At 45.3% G+C, this 17,127-nt stretch overlaps 1 protein-coding gene across 1 annotated transcript in view; it reads left to right on the top strand.

Moving 5' to 3' along the window:
* Positions 1 to 606: 606 nt before the first annotated feature.
* LDLRAD3 (low density lipoprotein receptor class A domain containing 3) overlaps positions 607 to 17,127 on the top strand; it is a 258,143-nt gene continuing 241,622 nt past the window's right edge. Inside the window, exon 1 of the mRNA XM_032638780.1 lies at positions 607 to 666. Within this exon, the coding sequence (XP_032494671.1) occupies positions 621 to 666 (46 nt within the window). The 5' untranslated portion in view covers positions 607 to 620. The remainder of the gene's footprint in view (positions 667 to 17,127) is intronic.

The following is a 17,127-nucleotide window of genomic DNA, read 5'->3' on the forward strand; positions in this document are numbered from 1 at the left end:
CTACTGAGTCAGAGTCCCGGTGCGTCGATGCGTCTGAGAAGTTTGAGAAGCACTCACCGTATTCCACTCTAGCTACTAAAAATAATACATACATATATGTGTGTGTGTATATATATATATAAAAATTTTTTTTTTCCTCATAATATTTGGCCCTTTCTTCCAACTTTTTCTTTCCCTCCCTGGAGTACACTCATTTTGTAGTTCCGTAAAGAATCCAAATTTGGGACTGAGGAGGAGATGGTGAGCGCGGCATCCCCAGACGATGGAGGAGCAAAAGGCGGAGGAAAAAGAGAAAGAGAAGGCAAGAACAGAGCCCGGGCTATTACTAGATCTTCGCAGCCAGACGGGGTTGGCGGCGAGAGGCCGCCAGGGCCGGACCCTCCGCGGCCTCCTCCGCGGCCTCTCCGAGCCTGGACACTCTAGGCAGGACGCGGGCTCGGCGCGCAGCCGGGACGCTCGCAAAACTTCGCGGAGCTGGGCCGGGGCCGGCCTGGCCGAGGAGGGCGGGGCGGGCGGGAGGAGGGACAGCGGGGGGCGGGGCCGGCGCGGCGAGGGGCGGGGTCAGCGCCGAGGCCGCGGGGGCAGCGACGGCGCCGGGCAGCGGGAGCAGCGGCCGCGCCATGTGGCTGCTGGGGCCGCTGTGCCTGCTGCTGAGCAGCGCCGCGGGTGAGTCGGGGGGCGTCCGGCGAACTTTCTTCGGGGCGCGGGACGCGGCGGCCGGGCTGCGATCGTGCCCGTCCTCTTGCCCGGGCTGCGTCTCCCGGCGCGGGTGTGCACGGAGGGCGGACCCCGGCGCCGGGCTGGCCGGGACCCCGGCGAGGGGCCGCGGCGGGGTGCGCGCCGTCCTATTGTGTGGGCGTGCGCGCCGGCTTGTGCTGTGTTGTGTGTGCACGGGCGGGGCTTTGTGTGCAGTCCGGCTCTGGGGAGCCCGGCAGCTGCCCTGATTGGGCGTAGCTGGAGAGTTCGTGCGTGTGTGTGTGTGTGTGTGTGTGTGTGTGTTGTGTAGGGGAAAGGAGGAAGGGAGGGGAGGGGAGAGAACGCTTCCCTGATCCCATCATCCCAGACGCGGGATGCTCCGTGCTGTGCTAGCCTCTCCAGGTCCCCTTTGGTTTCTCTTGTGTGCACCCCCGTGCCTTAGTTTCCTACCTGGACCGCAGGGCGACCGGTAATCGCCGTTTCCTTCCATTCCTCCCTGTGACTGTGTTTGGTTTGGGCAAAGAGAGATGAAGCAGGGCCGGACCTGGGAATTATTAATCTTTCCCATTGATACTGAGAGCAGGACATTTATTTAAATCATCTGATTACCCCCACTCGACCTACAATGGCGAGATGCCCTGGGAGAGAATCCGGGCTTCATCTGCTGGCCCTTTGAACCTGGCATCGCCGTAGCGTGTGCATCCTGAGGTCCCCAGGAGCAGCATGCTATTCCAGGGAACTTTTCTGCTGATGTGGGCGCGCTCCGAATTCCAGCCTGGAGCCCTTCCCCTGCCCCTGCCCGCCGGCCACAGCTGTCAGCTGCCCCTCCTAGGGTCGCCACGCCCTTGGCCCCTTGATGTTTATTTCTGGGCAGCTGATGCCCAGAAAAGTAGGTGACAGGGCCCAGTGAACTTACTTCAGCAGAAGCTGGCTTGCCTGACGTCGGTGCCATCCTCGTGTCTAATTAATGCCTGATTCTCCCAGGTGCTTCTAGCTACTTGCTGTGGAGGTGTCTTTGGTGGTGTGTTTGTTGGGGAAGTGGAGACTCACTTAATTCTGAACTTCCCCCTCCCTGCCAGGTGTGCACTTGGAAAGAGAAATCTCCTCCTTCCTTGAAGTCCCTGGTCCTGGCCATCCTCAGAATCCACTGGGTAGCCTTCCCCCACTCTCAGACCTATGACATCATCCCCACTCCTGGAGACTCCCGTTTAGATGTCTGTGGGTTTGCTGTGGCTTCCAGTGAGGGTGGAATGCTGGTGGCTGCTGTGGATTTTTAACCAGGTCTGGGTCACAGTGCCTTGTTCCTCCTGAACTATTGGGCCACCACAGGGAGAGAGTTCCAAGAGGGCACTGGCACTCACGGGTAGGGGTGAATGATTATTTGGAGGCTGTTAGAACAGGCAGATTTCCAGGACATCTCAGACACAAAGACCTGCCTAGATTCATGCTCTCAATTTGCATTGCCCTGGTGTGTCCCCTGATGACACCCAAGCAGGACAGTCTGGAAGCCGGGATTTGTGTTTGTCCTCAGAGAGCTGCTTGAGGCTCAGTAGAAAGTGTTATTTATTGCATCTCCCAGTTAGTACTGGGTTGCTTTGGTTGAGTCTCCAACTCTGTAAAAATAACTGTAAAGTTAATTTTGTCTTTCTCTGGTCGGCACGGGTTACTTAATATGTGTGTGTACGTATAAAATAAGGCTGAAATAAATAAAATAGTCATAATGGGGAGGGAAAAATGGAGGGGGTGTGGTCACAGAATGCCTAGCTGTCCCAGGTGGTAGTTTTCTGTTACCTGTGGTCATTGAGCTTGTGTGGTTTTGTCTCACCTTTACAGTTAGTTGTTGGTTTAGAAACTTCTAGGCAGGTTGGGGTGTATGCATTTCCTGTTATATTAAGCATCATCCTTCTAGCAGGGATTCTACTTTGACCTGAAGTGTTACCAGAAACAGGGCTGGTCAGTTTTCCTGAAGCTTGCATGGTGGTTCAGTTTGGGGTTCATAGTAGGCCAGGGACCCTGCCCTTCTATCCCATATCCTACAGCTCGATCCTCTTCAGGGAAGTTGATAGAACAAGAGAGATTATAAAAGCTGGTGCTTTTGACTTCTGTCTTCTTTTGATAGTCTGTAAAGAAACCTGGGGTCAGAGTGGAGCCCTAGTCTGAGTTCCGGGTCTTTGTAGGTCTGAAAGGCATTTCTAGAGCAATCTGGAGGCCTTTGTTTTTCAGGAACCTTCTCAGACGCCTTCATATGTTTGTGTATGTATTTTTCTTCCTTTGTTTTTATTGTTTGTGTTAGGGAAGTGAAGCATCGATTTTGACCGCTATTATTTTTTTACTGTAGCCTGTGAGAAAGGCTCAGCCCATCTGATACCCAGCTTTCCTTCCCGTGGTGGGCTTGGTGGATTTAAGTGCGTGGATGGTGAGGCATGTCTAATGGTGGCCGGGCCCTGAGGGGGTCAGACAGCTCACCTCCTTCCTGGCTGACCTTTTAGGGACTGCCTGACATCTTTGAAAAGGATTGATTTCCCCTATGTGTACCCAGGAGTGTGGGTGTTGACCTTTTCTCCTGGAGAGATCTGCTTAGTGGTGTGAGCGGGTGGGTTTTATTATTATTTTTAACGAACTGAGTCGCTTCGTGCAGCCCAGGCCGGTCGATGAGGCCGTGTGCACCAAGTACAAATAAACACACCTCGTTGCTTTTGGTCTTCAAAGAGATGGATGAAGGCTCCCTACTGGGGTGTGAGGTGTTTTTTCCTGACAGCCCACTTAGGTCTTTCACCTTGTGATAAGTGAGGGAGAGACAGGGATATGAGCCAGTAGGGGAGGGAGGACGGTACATTCTGGGCCTCCAAGACTGGTTTAGATGCCTCGTTGTCAAAGTCAGCTGGGTAACTTGAAAGTGGACTTGTATCATCACTTTTGTGAAACAGTTTAGAGAATTTGGGGATTAGGACGGTTTCTAATCACATAATCTATGAAAGTCATGGCCTTTTCAACCTTGCATCTTTTCATGGGCAAGGAGAGGAAAGGGAACCCAGTATTTGTGGACTGTCTCCTGTGTATGAGGTGTTTTGCTCGCCATTGAAACACATGATCCCGTTGAATTTTTCCAATAATATCATGTGATGGGAAGTCATTTTGTGGCTCCTGAGAGGTCATCTGTGCCCAGGGTGCCAGATTCTAACTCAAGTTTCTCTTGGGCCACAGTCTGGGCTTTCCCCCCTGTTTCTAGGCATCCTTCCATGCCTTTCCCCCATGTGCTTTTGTGAATTAACAATCCATGAGCTTGTTTCCATAAACAGCCCCCCTTCCCAAATCTGTCCACTTTGCAGTCACAGCAGTTGGTATTTGTGGTAAATACATAAAAATAAATCCCAGCAACTTCCCTGGTGGCGCAGTGGTTGAGCATCTGCCTGCCAATGCAGGGGACATGGGTTCGAGCCCTGGTCCGGGAAGATCCCACATGCCGCGGAGCAAATAAGCCCGTGCGCCACAACTACTGAGCCTGCACTCTAGAGCCCCCAAGCCACAACTACTGAGCCCGTGTGCCACAACTACTGAAGCCCACGCGCCTAGAGCCTGTGCTCCGCAACAAGAGAAGCCATCACAGTGAGAAGCCCACGTACCGCAATGAAGAGTAGCCTCCGCTTGCCGCAACCAGAGAAAGCCCGTGCACAGCAACGAAGACCCAACACAACCAAAAATAAATAAATAAATAAAAATAAAATGAAATAAATCCCAGTCCTTGAGTAAAAATGGAACTTTCAAAATAGCACCCGTATTTTTACTCTGTGCCTGGGAGAGGCACGCCTGGCAGGGAGTTACCACTGGACACGGTTCCGTTTCTTGACCTGAGTTGTAGTTACATGGGTTTGTTTTCATTCATTAAGCTCAATATTTACATTTCCCCTCTCTTATATGTTTATCATATTTTACAATTAAAAAATAAAAGATGCTATATACCACGGATGACTCAGAGTGATTGAACTGTTTTTAGCTATGAGATAGCCCTGGGGGCAAATCTGTTTTTGGCTGTGGAGTTGTCCTGTTTGTTCTCTTCCCCTCTTTCTTTCTCTCTTTGGAATATTTTGGAATCGCATGGGCCATCCTAACTGTACAGCTATTTTTGCCTGTGCCTCTACCTGACAATTGGGGAGATTTTTAAGATGACAGCTCCTGTGTGTGTGTGTGTGTGTGTGTGTGTGTGTGTGTGTGTGTGTCTTTCATTGTAATTGTTGTGAAAGAATCTACTTTCTTGGGTCCTGAGGAGCGCCCTTAAAGACGTTTCCTGGGAGAACATCTGAGGATGCAGCCCTTGCGTGTCACATCTGCTTGATGTTTACTCTTGCTTACAGGACACGTGGACTTTTGTGACACGGTAACTGCCCAGTCAGAGGCATGGCAAATGTTTATTTCAGGTGGGATTGTTAGGGTTTCTGGGGATTACTGCAGGGATGGGGTTAGTCTAGGGAAGTGTCTCCGCCTCAGTGCTGTTGACATTGGGGCCGAGAGTTCTTTGTTATGGAGGCTGTCTGGTGCAGCATCCCTGGTCCTTGATGCCAGTAGCAGCCTCCCCCAGTCGTTACAACCAACAACGTCTCCAGCTGTTACCAAATGCCCCCTGGGGGCAAAAATCACCCCCACTTGAGTACCCCAGTTGAGAACCCCTAGTCTGGTGTGCGTGCCCCCTCGCCATACATCCTGAGCATTCTGACTGCTCATTCTGAGAGTGTGTTTTAGATGCAGTGGTTCAGGATGGCATCCTCCTCCCAAGGGTGTCTTAGTCATCAGGTTCCTGCTTTCTGTTTCTGCAACCCCACAAGTTCAGTGTGAAAATACATTTTTATGTAGAAACACCCTCAGCACTGACCTTTCCCTCCTGTTTCCCTCTTGTGCCATAGTGAAAGCGGGTAACCTTGGAGATTGTGGAATTGGTTCCCTTGGGAGTGACAGGCTGAGAAAGCAGGTAAAAGGCAGGGGGCGGGGGCTTCCCTGGTGGCGCAGTGGTTGAGAGTCCGCATGCCGATTCAGGGGACATGGGTTCATGCCCCGGTCCGGGAAGATCCCACATGCCTCGGAGCGGCTGAGTCTGTGAGCCATGGCCGCTGAGCCTGCACTCCGCAACCGGAGAGGCCACAATAGTGAGAGGTCCGCGTACCGCAAAAAAAAAGGCAGGTGGCGGGTGACACCAGAAGCCACTCAGTTCCCTGAGTAAACTGTTAAGCTCAGGAGGCTCACTAGCGTAGGGAACTGGAGGAGAAGCTTTCTGAAAGTTTGCCTTGGGAGTTGCGCGTTGAAATCTTAACCTGGAAGTCCCCCTGCCTCTGCCCTACAGAGCAGTCATTGTTCCGCTCAGTTCCCATTCCCTCCCCGTGATTCCCTCCCCCTTCCCATCAAAAGCTTTTATAACTTGAGTTCCTTATGCAGGTGGGCGGGAGAGTGTGGAGGGGAATCCTCTGTACTGGCAGCCAGTTGGTTTTGGAGAAATTCTCATCTTCTGCTTTCTTCTCTGAGGTCTTTGGAAAGTTACACTCTGCATCACTTTGTAACTCTTGCATTCCTTTAAGACACTTTGCCTCGCAGCTGTCCTCCTTTGTCCTTCTCCTTTGTTCGGTGGCCAGTCTTCCTTGGGTTTTTTGCTTCCTCCTCTCTTCAGACCAGCGAAGTGCATTGTCTGCCGCTGCCTTCTTTTGTGTGTGAATTCGCGGGAAGAAAGGATGTACCAATAGAGGGGCGCTGGGTTTGAAGGGGAGAAGTGCTCTTTATCTTCCCTCAGGCACACGAGAGCCTCTATCACGCCCTCTTCCAAAAGACTTCTCCAGGGAAGAGTCCTAGCGACCCTTTTTCTCCCTTTTGTCTCTGGGTAACTCGAAAACTCTCCTTGACCCTTTATTTGGCTGTTCACTAGTGCGGTACCAGCTCTGTGCTGTAGGGGAGCAGAGCTGTGTAGAACTTGTTCTTGGCCCTTGAAGAATTAAATGATCCAGTGAAGGAAATGGGGTTGTTTACCTCTGTCATGATCTGGGAAGGGCAGAGACACTTCTCCCAAAAGTGGGGTTTTGGAGGTGTTTCTAAATGTGAGATATACTGATGGATGCACAGCCTTCTTGGGAACAAAGCTGTGTGTGTGTCACAAGGTCTTGGCAAACGTGGATATCTGGTCATTGGGAATGTTTAATGGATGGGTCATTCTTTTAAAAATTTTTTAATATAATTTTTAAAGGTTACTTTTCATTTAAAGTTATTACAAAATATTGGCAATATTCCCTGTGTTGTACAATACATCCTTGAGCCTGTCTTACACCCAGTAGTGCTTGTATCTCCCACTCTCAACTCCTTTATTGCCACTCCACTGGTAACCAGTAGTTTGTTCTCTACATCTGTGAGTCTGCTTCGTTTATGCTATATTCACTCATTTGTTGTATTTTTTAGATTCCACATATAAGTGATGTCATACGGTATCTATCTTTCTCTGTCTGACTTCTTTCACTGAGTATAATGCCCTCCAGGTTGGATGGGTCATTCTTGATCAGGTTTCAGAGGTGATGACACATGTCCTAGCTTGCTTTTTTAGCTTTAGCTATCCAGATAAAATGTTGGGGTACATCTGTTGGTATTCTAAGGCTCTTTTAGCTCTAGGCTTATGAGAGTCTAATGAGACATTTCTTCTGTGGCTTTAGGCAACAACCTTCTTTATCTTATCATACTACCTACAGACACATATATGTACATACTACATATACTGTATATGATAAATATGTGTATATATGTATAATATACATATCTTGGTATATGTATATATATACACACACATATCTTGGTGTATGTATATATACATGTCTTTATATATATATATCTTACCTCTTTTAGTCACTAATCCTACTAGCTTGTAAACTCCTTAAGGGCTAGGATCATATGTTAAATGTATATGTCATATTTCTTATTTCTTTTGCGGGGTCTAGGAGCGTAATAACGGCTACCACTCACTGGAGGGTTACTCTACCCGGCAGGGTGCCAAGACTGTACATGTATCATTTTGTTGTAATCTTCCTGAATTAAAAACATTACAAAAATAATGCATTGAATATATGCTCACTATAAAAATTTCAAGCACAACAGAAGTCATTAAAATAAAACATTAAAATCTCTCTTCATCCTGTTTACCTTTTTTTCCTCTTTTGAAAATTACTATTAACTGTCTGGTATATATCAGTTTAGTCCTTGTGTGCCCATAGAGTTTAATGAGCTCATACTTGTCTATATTTGTAGTTTTTTGACTTGCTTTTTTTACTTAAAGACTGAATTTTGTCAGTTCTACTTTGAGTTATCTGAATTGGTCACACCTGCCTCCTGTTGTTTAAACTTAAACCTTCCAGTTATTCCAAAGCATTTGGCCTTTTCACTCAACTTCACTTGCAGTTCACTTTCTCAGTTCGTGAATGGCAATCCTTTTGCCTCTGTCACACAAACAAACTGTGGTATGGTTTCAGCTGTTTCTGGATATCTTCAAGCACCTTCCTTTAAGGTGTTTGGCTTATGCTTTGCAATAAAATATGGAATTTTAGTCTTTCTCCAATGACAGATATTTGTTTCCCTATTTTCAAATTTACGCGGTTTCCTTGCCTTTTTGTATACACAATAATTTTTCATTTCAATGCAAAGTTTTAGTGTCATCTCTTACAAGACATTCTGAATAGCAGGTAAATTCAACCTCTGCATTACCAACAATGCACAGAACTGGACGGAAGTGATGACTCACATCAGCCGCTGTGACCAAGTTCACCCAGGCACTGCCAGTGACCAATAGATCACAGCTTCTGCTTACCCTGTGCTCTCATAAGATGCTGTTGGCTGTTGGGCACATCTTGATTTCAGAGATGTTACAGTATTAAAGATGAATTAGGCACATCCTGATTTCGGAGATGTTCCAATACCAAAGGTATGTGTCTTCCTGGCCATCTTTCTTTTAGTTCTTATATAACTACCCATTCTTTTAAAAACAGCTTTAAAAACATCTGGTATATGTCAATACCATAATTTTTTTCATGCCTCCTATGCTGATGAATCTTATTTCATTTCCACAGCAGTTCATTTAGGTAGGTGGTATGCTCTGCCATTTCAGAGATGGGGAAACTAGAAGACTAAGGAATTTTCCCAAGCCCGCAGCCAGTAAGAGGTGGTTTCAGAATTGTCATGTAGGTTTGCACAACTTAAACCTGTGCTCTTGACCGCTGGCTCTACTGCTTTGGCACTGAGTAGACACTCAAGTTCACGTGCGTTGGAAGAAGGAGGTGTACTCCCTAGCTTGTGCTAGAGAATTCCATCACTGGGTAGTGGTGTCAGTATTGAGTCCATGCTTATTATGTTGGATAGAATGATCTGTTGGAGAGCCATTGGTCGGGGCATATCTCAAGTTGATTTTATTCAAGTGGCCTGTCCTTGGCCGATTGAAACTGACATTTTGCTCTTCCCTGCTATGGAGGACTTGTTGTTATAGGCATTTAAATTAGCCTCTGTAGAGGCTTCCTTTATTAAAAGAAACAATAAACAATAAACAAATTATTTCAGCACCATGAGACTTGCCTTTGAATATATTCATGATGGAGAATTTTTCCCCCCCTTTGATGGAAATATTTTGTTGGAATCCCAACCAAAAGCAATTTCTTTTTGGTCAGTACTGCCCTCAAACAGTGCTGGGTGCCAAAAAGAAGGGCCCACTGTTTATAAAGTCTAGAAATAGATTTTTAAGGCAGAAATACAGCGCTGATTATAATGCCTCATATAAAAAGAAAAAATCTAAGTTTTTTCTTATTTTCTCACTCTGAGCTTAAGCTTGTTTAGTTCACATGTGAGAGAACTTTTTCTGAACTACTCATTGATGTTATTTATTGTGGAAGGTGAAATGTTAATGTACTGTACCAGAAAGAAGTCGTAGCTGGCAAGAATTTGCCCCATCTTGTTATCTCAAACCAAGGGGCTCTCGTGGGCAGCAGGTCCAGTCTTGTGTGGAAGTAACGCTGCAGGTCTGAAAAGCATTAATAAATACAGGCAAGCCAGAATGAGCCTCAGAATTCCAAACCCTTACTCCCAAGTTCTCTCCTGAAAACTGTTTCTCTTTTTAATGAGTCATTGTGATACCAGGAGACTGTAATTTGGGTGAATTGGCAGGTGCTCAAGTCCAACTGTGATTTTCGACAGGCGACGTAGTTCAGTCTAAAGACAGGGTTGTCTCTGGCCTGGAGGGAGGCCGCAGCAAAGAGGGAGGGCAGCCAGTTAGCTGACTCTGGAGCAGGCCTTCAGGAACTGGGCGCTGGAGGGACATGGCCTGTATGAATAACTTGATTTAGAAGACGTGCGGACCTAAGATGCCGGCGTTCCATGTGGGACACTCGTGTGCCTGTTGGCAGAGAGAAACGAAAACATAAATGGTGTGTAACTTTATTGCATTAAAAATCCCTTCTCGTTATTGTAAGGTCCAGTGAGGTTAGCTCTAGGGATATCACAAGTACGCTGTCTTTGATGGCCTTAGTGGAGCATTTTCCTTCAGCTTTTGCCTTGAATCAGGGCAGTGTTCTCCGAGAGTCATTAAACTAACTGGACATGGCTGAGAAGTGAGCCCTCATCACACTCGTAGCTCCATAGTCAGTTGAAAAAAAAGCCTCTCGATTGGTTTGCAAAGTGCTAAATTTAACTTGTTTTTTTATTATAAAAATAAGGTGGGGGAGTCTGGGGACGATGAAAGAGTGATTAGCAGCATAGGGTGTTTCATCAGAAAAACATCCAAAGCTGTAAAAAACTGTTGATGCTAAAAGAAACCAGAACAGAACCGAATGGAAGTTTCAGAAGCAGACTTTATAAAAGTTTGATTAAGAGGTACGATAGGAGGGAGCCCAGCTGGCTGGGGCCTGGCTTAGCGGGACTGGAAAGAATGGTTGCTAATTACTGTAAAAGAGATAAAGTTGGAAAGAATGACTCGCATCAGGAATATTCTGTATTAATTAAAGATTGCATTAACCTTGTAAATGTTATAGAGAAACGATAAACATCTGTGGAACCTGTGAAGGACAGCAGTGATGCAGTAGGGGAAGATTTAGCATGCCCAAAGTTCAGTTATGTTGCCCAAGTAGATGATAATGAAATTGGACTATATGTTCAGGGAAAGGAACACAGTCCGGCACTGAGGGGGCAATCTCAGGACCTTTTGAAAGTACCCATAAAGTGTAACTCAGCAATAATCTTGAACTGAAGAAAGAACTCTCCCATTCTCGTGTGATTCAAGTTCCATGAGGCGGGATGGGGTCTGTCGTGTTCTTTGATGTCCATCTTATTTGTTTTACAGTCCAGCACCTGAGTCAGGGCTTGGCTTAGTGTCTGTCACACAATAGGGTTTCCTGTAAGTTACCTGGAAGGCACGGAGGTGATCACTGAAGACTGACTTTGAAGAAGAGAAGCAGTTGAGGGAAGAATGAAATTTAGATGTTGCCCTTTGGTGACACATTGTTTCTTCTCTAGATTTTAAAACAGTCTCATTTGGCTTCAAATACCTGCAGAGATCTTTACCAGAGACACCTGTGGCTTAAAAAAAACATGACAAAAAGAGAGAGGCCTTTGAGAGGGAAATGGATTATAGCAATTGTAAAGTCAGGTGATAAATTAGACAATTGGGAGTCTAGCATGTGGTGTATAAACAGGGGTTTCTGACAGGTGAATGAAAACTGCTGTGTATCTTAATTCCATTTGAGGGGAGTTTACAGTTTACTTAAGGAACGTGAGAAGTTACTGCGAGGAAAAAGTGAAAGCAGTTCTCTTATAAAATAACAGAGTTGAAAACATTAAACAATAAGAAAATTAAGGTTATCTTCCGGTCTAATTTAAAAGGAAATAAAAGTTTGCTACTGAAACCACACAAATGATTCAAGGAAGGAAGTGCATCAGTCAATATAATCTTAGAGGGAAGTGGAGGGTAATAGAAATACATCAATTATAAGACTAAGTGTACAACAAAATGTCACTAACTCTTGCGGAAAAAAAATTACCCATCTATTCATTGTAAGAGACATAGTAAAATCCAAAAGATAGAGAGTGAAAAGTTAGGGAAATAAAATCCTATATGCAAGGGCTACTTTCGTGGTATCAGATGAGTAATTGCATAGCATTAAGCATTAAAGGAGATAAACAGGGTTACTGCAAATGGCAAAAGTTTCATTAAACCAGTATCTGATAATGCCATGTAAAAAGACATGAAGAATTAGGAACATAATTAAAGGGTGTTGAAGGTTCTTTGAGATAAGATTAGCAAGTGCTTGCCAAATTTTGGAAGGTTAAAACATTTAGAGAGTACCTAATTTTAATGTTTCAAAGAAAAGGTCCGTGGGAATAGGGAACACCAAATCTAAAATGTGCTGGTGACTCGGCAACGAGAATCTGCCGTCAGGGGTGGCGGGTGAGACCGGCTGCTTCCTCAGGACAACCCTGGGGCCTTTCCTCCACATACCTGCTCCATGGGTTTGTGGAATTGTTTGCTAACGGAAGCTTCAGGGATAAAATCCTCCCTGCTAATGAGACGAGAAGGTTGATAAAGCTTCGAGTTGGGGTTATTCTGACACCAGCGTCTGTGGGTGGGAATTTACAAGAGCAGTTTAAGCCCTGCCGTATGGATAGAAAAGGAGACTGCAAAAGTGATTGAGAAGACAAATCTGTTTTTGCTTTTATATCTTAGTAAGCATTGACATTATTTAAATTATTAGAAAACATTTTCCTGGTTGAGTATAGTGTATTTGCTCCTTTCAGAAGGTAATCTTGTCATGGGATTATGGTGGAGAGCTTTGCTACTCCAAATGTGGTCTCCAGGCCAGCAGCATCAAGCATCACCTGAATCAGGACCTGCATTTAAACAAGATCCTCGGGTGACTCCGGCTCGCGTTCAAGTTTGAGATGCACTTCTGTCGTAGCTAAGAATACAGGCTTTCCAGGGAGCCAGCCTAGGTTCAAATCCCAGCTCACTGCCTCAGCTTGGGCCAGGTTTCTTCAACCTTCTGCAACCCACTGTGTCTTCATCTGTAAATAGGGATAATAATGGTCCCTCCCATGTAGAAGTATTGCGAGTGAGATAATGCACGTGAGGCTCTTAGCTTTTATTATTGCTCACTAATATAACTAAATGTTGTTTAACGTCTACTAACGTATAGCTAAATGTTATTTAAATAATTATTCCAGTTTATTGTAAAAATTTGGACAAAAATTTAGAAAAACATAACTTACAGTTCTATGATCTGAAGACTGTTAACACGTTGGTTTATTTTCTTTGATTTTTATGTCGTTTTGATCATCCGGAGAATATAATTTCAATATCCTGCTCTTTTCACTTGTGAATGTAGCATTGGCATTTTCCCTCCTTAAGCTGATGTGGGACAACAAATGGTCTAACATCCCAGAATGGCTGGGTGTATTCTTTGATGTCGGCTGTAAAAATCCTCTGAACCAACCAAGTCAGCGGCGTGCTCTTTCACAGCTTGTTTCCTTGTCTATACATACGGGCTGCTATTCCCTGCCCTGTCTGATTTTACCTGGTAGTCGTTGAGGAGCCTTTGAGGATCATGTATGTGAAAACAGCTAGTGATAGATAAAATTCTGCTCACATCTATGTTACTGTAAATGGGTGGTCTTGCTATGTAGGAAAAGCCTAGAAGCGTCATTACCCATTGACTCCACAATTCCACTTCTAGGACTTTATCCTGATGGGATGTGTACAAAGATTCAGCTATGAGGATTGTGTGCCAGCATTGCTTTTAATGGTGAAAGGCTGGAAGCTAATGCTTCCTAGAAAGGGTGAGGTATCACATCAATATGCTAGAATACAATGCAGACAGTAAGAAGGATGCTCTCCAATATGACATCCACTTGCCACATGTGGCTACTTAAAGTTAAATTAGTTAAGATTAAATAAAATAAAAAATCAAAATCTTCTGTCACACCAGCCATATTCCAAATGCTCATTAGCCCCACGTGGCTAGTGGCTACCTTATTCGGCAGCTCAGATGTGGAAAATTTCCGTCATCGCAGAAAGTTCTGTTGGATGGCACTGTTCCCAAAGAATAATTCTTACATGGAAAGAAAATTCTTAAGAAACAGAATGATTCAGATTTGCAGTATGTGTGTGTTATAAGTTTCCCCTTGGTACTTGGGGCACAACATAGCATTTCTTCATTTATCTAAATTCCATCAAACCTAGCCCTGATTGCCTTCCGTCACCAAAAGCTAGCAATTTGCTGTAAGTCAATTGTTGAATTCTGCAGATCTTCTCAGGACCCCTGGGTGCCTGACCTGGTCTCACTGGCATTACTATTGCTTTTTGTTCTAAGGCCTGTTGCTTAGCTTTGGACCTTCTTGTTTGCCAAACACTTCAATCCACCTCTTCCCATAAATTAACTCTCCCACACATTTTACAGCAATGATTTACAAGGGCTACATGGAGAGTAAACCCCTATGCCTCTCCCCCGTTCAGATGGGTGGGAAATGTTACCTATGGGGAGAAAAAAGGCTGAAACCAGACTACATTAGTAATCAATAATAAGAAAACTCTCAATTGGTTTGTGCGCTCAGCTCTCGTCTGGTTTGCAGATCCCAGTGGATACTTCGGAGAGGGCTCTGCAGTGGTGGACCCTGCATCCCCGCCCTTCCCAGCAGCATCAGGCCTCTTCAGGAACACCCTCCCTGCCTTGCCAGTGGGCTGAACTGATACAGATGACCCTTGCCCTAACTTCCTTGGCGGACGGTGTTGGTGCCCAAGTGATCCCTATTTCTTGCTGGAGTTTCAGCAGATGGTTCTGGCCAGCTTGACTGAGAAGGGTTTCCCAGCTCGTTCCTTCTCCCACAGCTAAATGCAGCCTTATGTCTGTAGTGTGTACCCTTGCTTGCTGTCTGGTCTTACTATTGATTTAAGCCATGCCCGTGTTTGTACAGTTTTTCAGAGAAAGCTTCCTCTACACCCTTCACAACTCTACTAGTGAATTTCCTTGTCTAGAAAGCTTTCCTCCCATATTCAATTCCCAACCCAGAGTGAATCTCACTTCTTTTCAAAAAAAATTGATATATGTCTACTTGCGAAATGATTAGCACAGTTAGTTAACACCCATCGCTTCACATAGTTACAATTTTTTTTCTTGTGGTGAGAACTTTTAAGATGTACTCCTTTAGCAACTTTCAAATATGTAATACAGTATTGTAAACTATAGTCGTCATGCTGTACATTACATCCCCAGGACTTATTAAGACTAAAACTGGAAGTTTGTACCTTTTGACCACTGTCACCCATTTCTCTACCCGCCCCCCCATCCCAGCCCCTCTCTCTGGCAAACACCAGTCTGTTCTTTTCTATGAGTTTGGGTTTTTTAAAGATTCCACATATAGGTCAGATCGTACAGTATTTGTCTTTCTCTGTCTGACATATTTCACTTAGCATAATACCCTCAAGGTCCATCCATGTATTCCAAATGGCAGGATATCCTTTTTTTATGGCTGAATAATATTCCATAATCTCACTTCTTAACGGCTGCCACTACCTTTCTTTCGTTCATGTTAAACTTCACACGTGGTATTCTAATTTATTTATGCTCGTTCCCTATACTTGAGTGGTTCTTAAACCTCAATGATTATAAGAGTAGCCTGGGTGTTTCAAAATACATACTTTTTAATTACTTTAAATTCTGGAATCTCTCAAACATCATAAAAAAACCAAGAATAATATAACAAATGCTAGTGTACCTGTCACACAGATCTATCAGATTTTTAACATTTTCCATATAAATTCAGATTTCTTAAAGAAAAAAATATTACAGATACTCTCGAAGACTGTTCCTCATCTCATTACCTTCTCTTCTGCCCAGAGGCCACTACGATCCTCAAGTTGGCATATAGCCTTTCTGTCTGTTTTTATCTTTCCCCACATTTGTGTGTGTCTCTCTCCAATGCATAATATTTTAAAGTGTACATAGGTGCTATCATTCTGTGTGTACTTTTGCAACTTAATTTTTTCATTTATTCTTGTAATTTTGAGGTCCATCCCTGTTGCCACCTGTAGATGTGTTCTTTTTAACTGCTACAGGTATCCCATTGTATGAATATGCTGAAGCTTGTTCACTCATCTCTTAAGACATTCAGGTTGTGACCGTGACTAGCCACACTGCAGTGAAAATCCTTGTGCACAGAGCAGGACTTCATAATATTTTCGAAGTAGAATCCTGGGTCAAAGGGTTTGCACATTCTCCGCTTGTCTAGGTAATGCCAACTTACCCTCTGAAATGGTCCTATCTATTTATATTCCCATTAGTGGTTTATGAGAGCACCTGCTTCCCCACATTTCTTCCAATATTTGGACTTGAGTTCTTCATTAGTTTTCCCAAGGGCACAAAGTGGTAACTTGCTGTGGTTTCAATGTCCTTTCCCTTGATTACCAGTGAGGGGAGTGCGGTAGGCTGTGGCCAGACCTCCCCGCCTCGTCCCGCCACTCCTGGTCCCCCAGCTGGATATAGATGGAGAATCGGGAGGACGTTCGGCACAGGTGCAGGTGAGAGATGGTTGCTTCCGTGTTGGCGTGGCAAGAATTTCCAGGTCCAGAACTCCAGGCCTTGGGGCTGGGTAATCAGGTCTAATTCTGCTGAAGGGTTGAATGTCTGCTTTCGACATGGATTCTGGGGGCTCCTATGGCTCAGCATCTCGAAGGTGGTTCTGGGCTCCTCTGTCTTGGTAGGTGTTTTACCCTGTAAGGGCTGCTGAGATCACTGGACTAAGGGTGCTCCATGGTGAGAAAACCAGCAGAGCACTGGGGAGCCACTTTCTGGACTCCACTTCTGATGGTGGTGTGGGGGAGTGATGGCTCAGAAGAGAGGCAGGCTCTTGAATCAAATGGTCTGGGTTCAGATCCTGGCTGTGTGACCTTAGGCCAGTTACAGGACCTCTCTGTGCCTCAGTGGGCTCTTTCCCTGTAAAAGGGAGGTGATGCCAGCCTCATAGCATTCTTGGAGGTATTCTCTGTGCCTCAGTGGGCTCTTTCCCTGTAAAAGGGAGGTAATGCCAGCCTCATAGCATTCTTGGGGAGTGTGGACGAGATCATGGATGCAAGGTATTTAAGCCTGGTGCCTGGCACTTCAGCAGCATCACCACCTGCTTACTAATCTATGCTCTGCAGCTGGGTTTGAGGGCTGGGGGTGTCGTTTATGTCTGAACTCCCAGTGCCCAGCCCAGTGCTGGTACTGAAGTGGGGGCTCAATGAATGGTTGTTGAATGAATGTATGAGCTTCTACTTATGTATGAACTTCAGTTTGTACCGCAGGCTATGTTCAGCCTATTGAGTACTGGAAATATTTTCGACCAGGGACGACTGTGATTCTGGTCTTAAGACTCTTGGTCCGCCTGGCATTTTCAGTCCTGAAATTT

The sequence above is a fragment of the Phocoena sinus genome, chromosome 8, assembly GCF_008692025.1.
Source record: "Phocoena sinus isolate mPhoSin1 chromosome 8, mPhoSin1.pri, whole genome shotgun sequence".
Lineage (NCBI taxonomy): Eukaryota > Metazoa > Chordata > Mammalia > Artiodactyla > Phocoenidae > Phocoena > Phocoena sinus.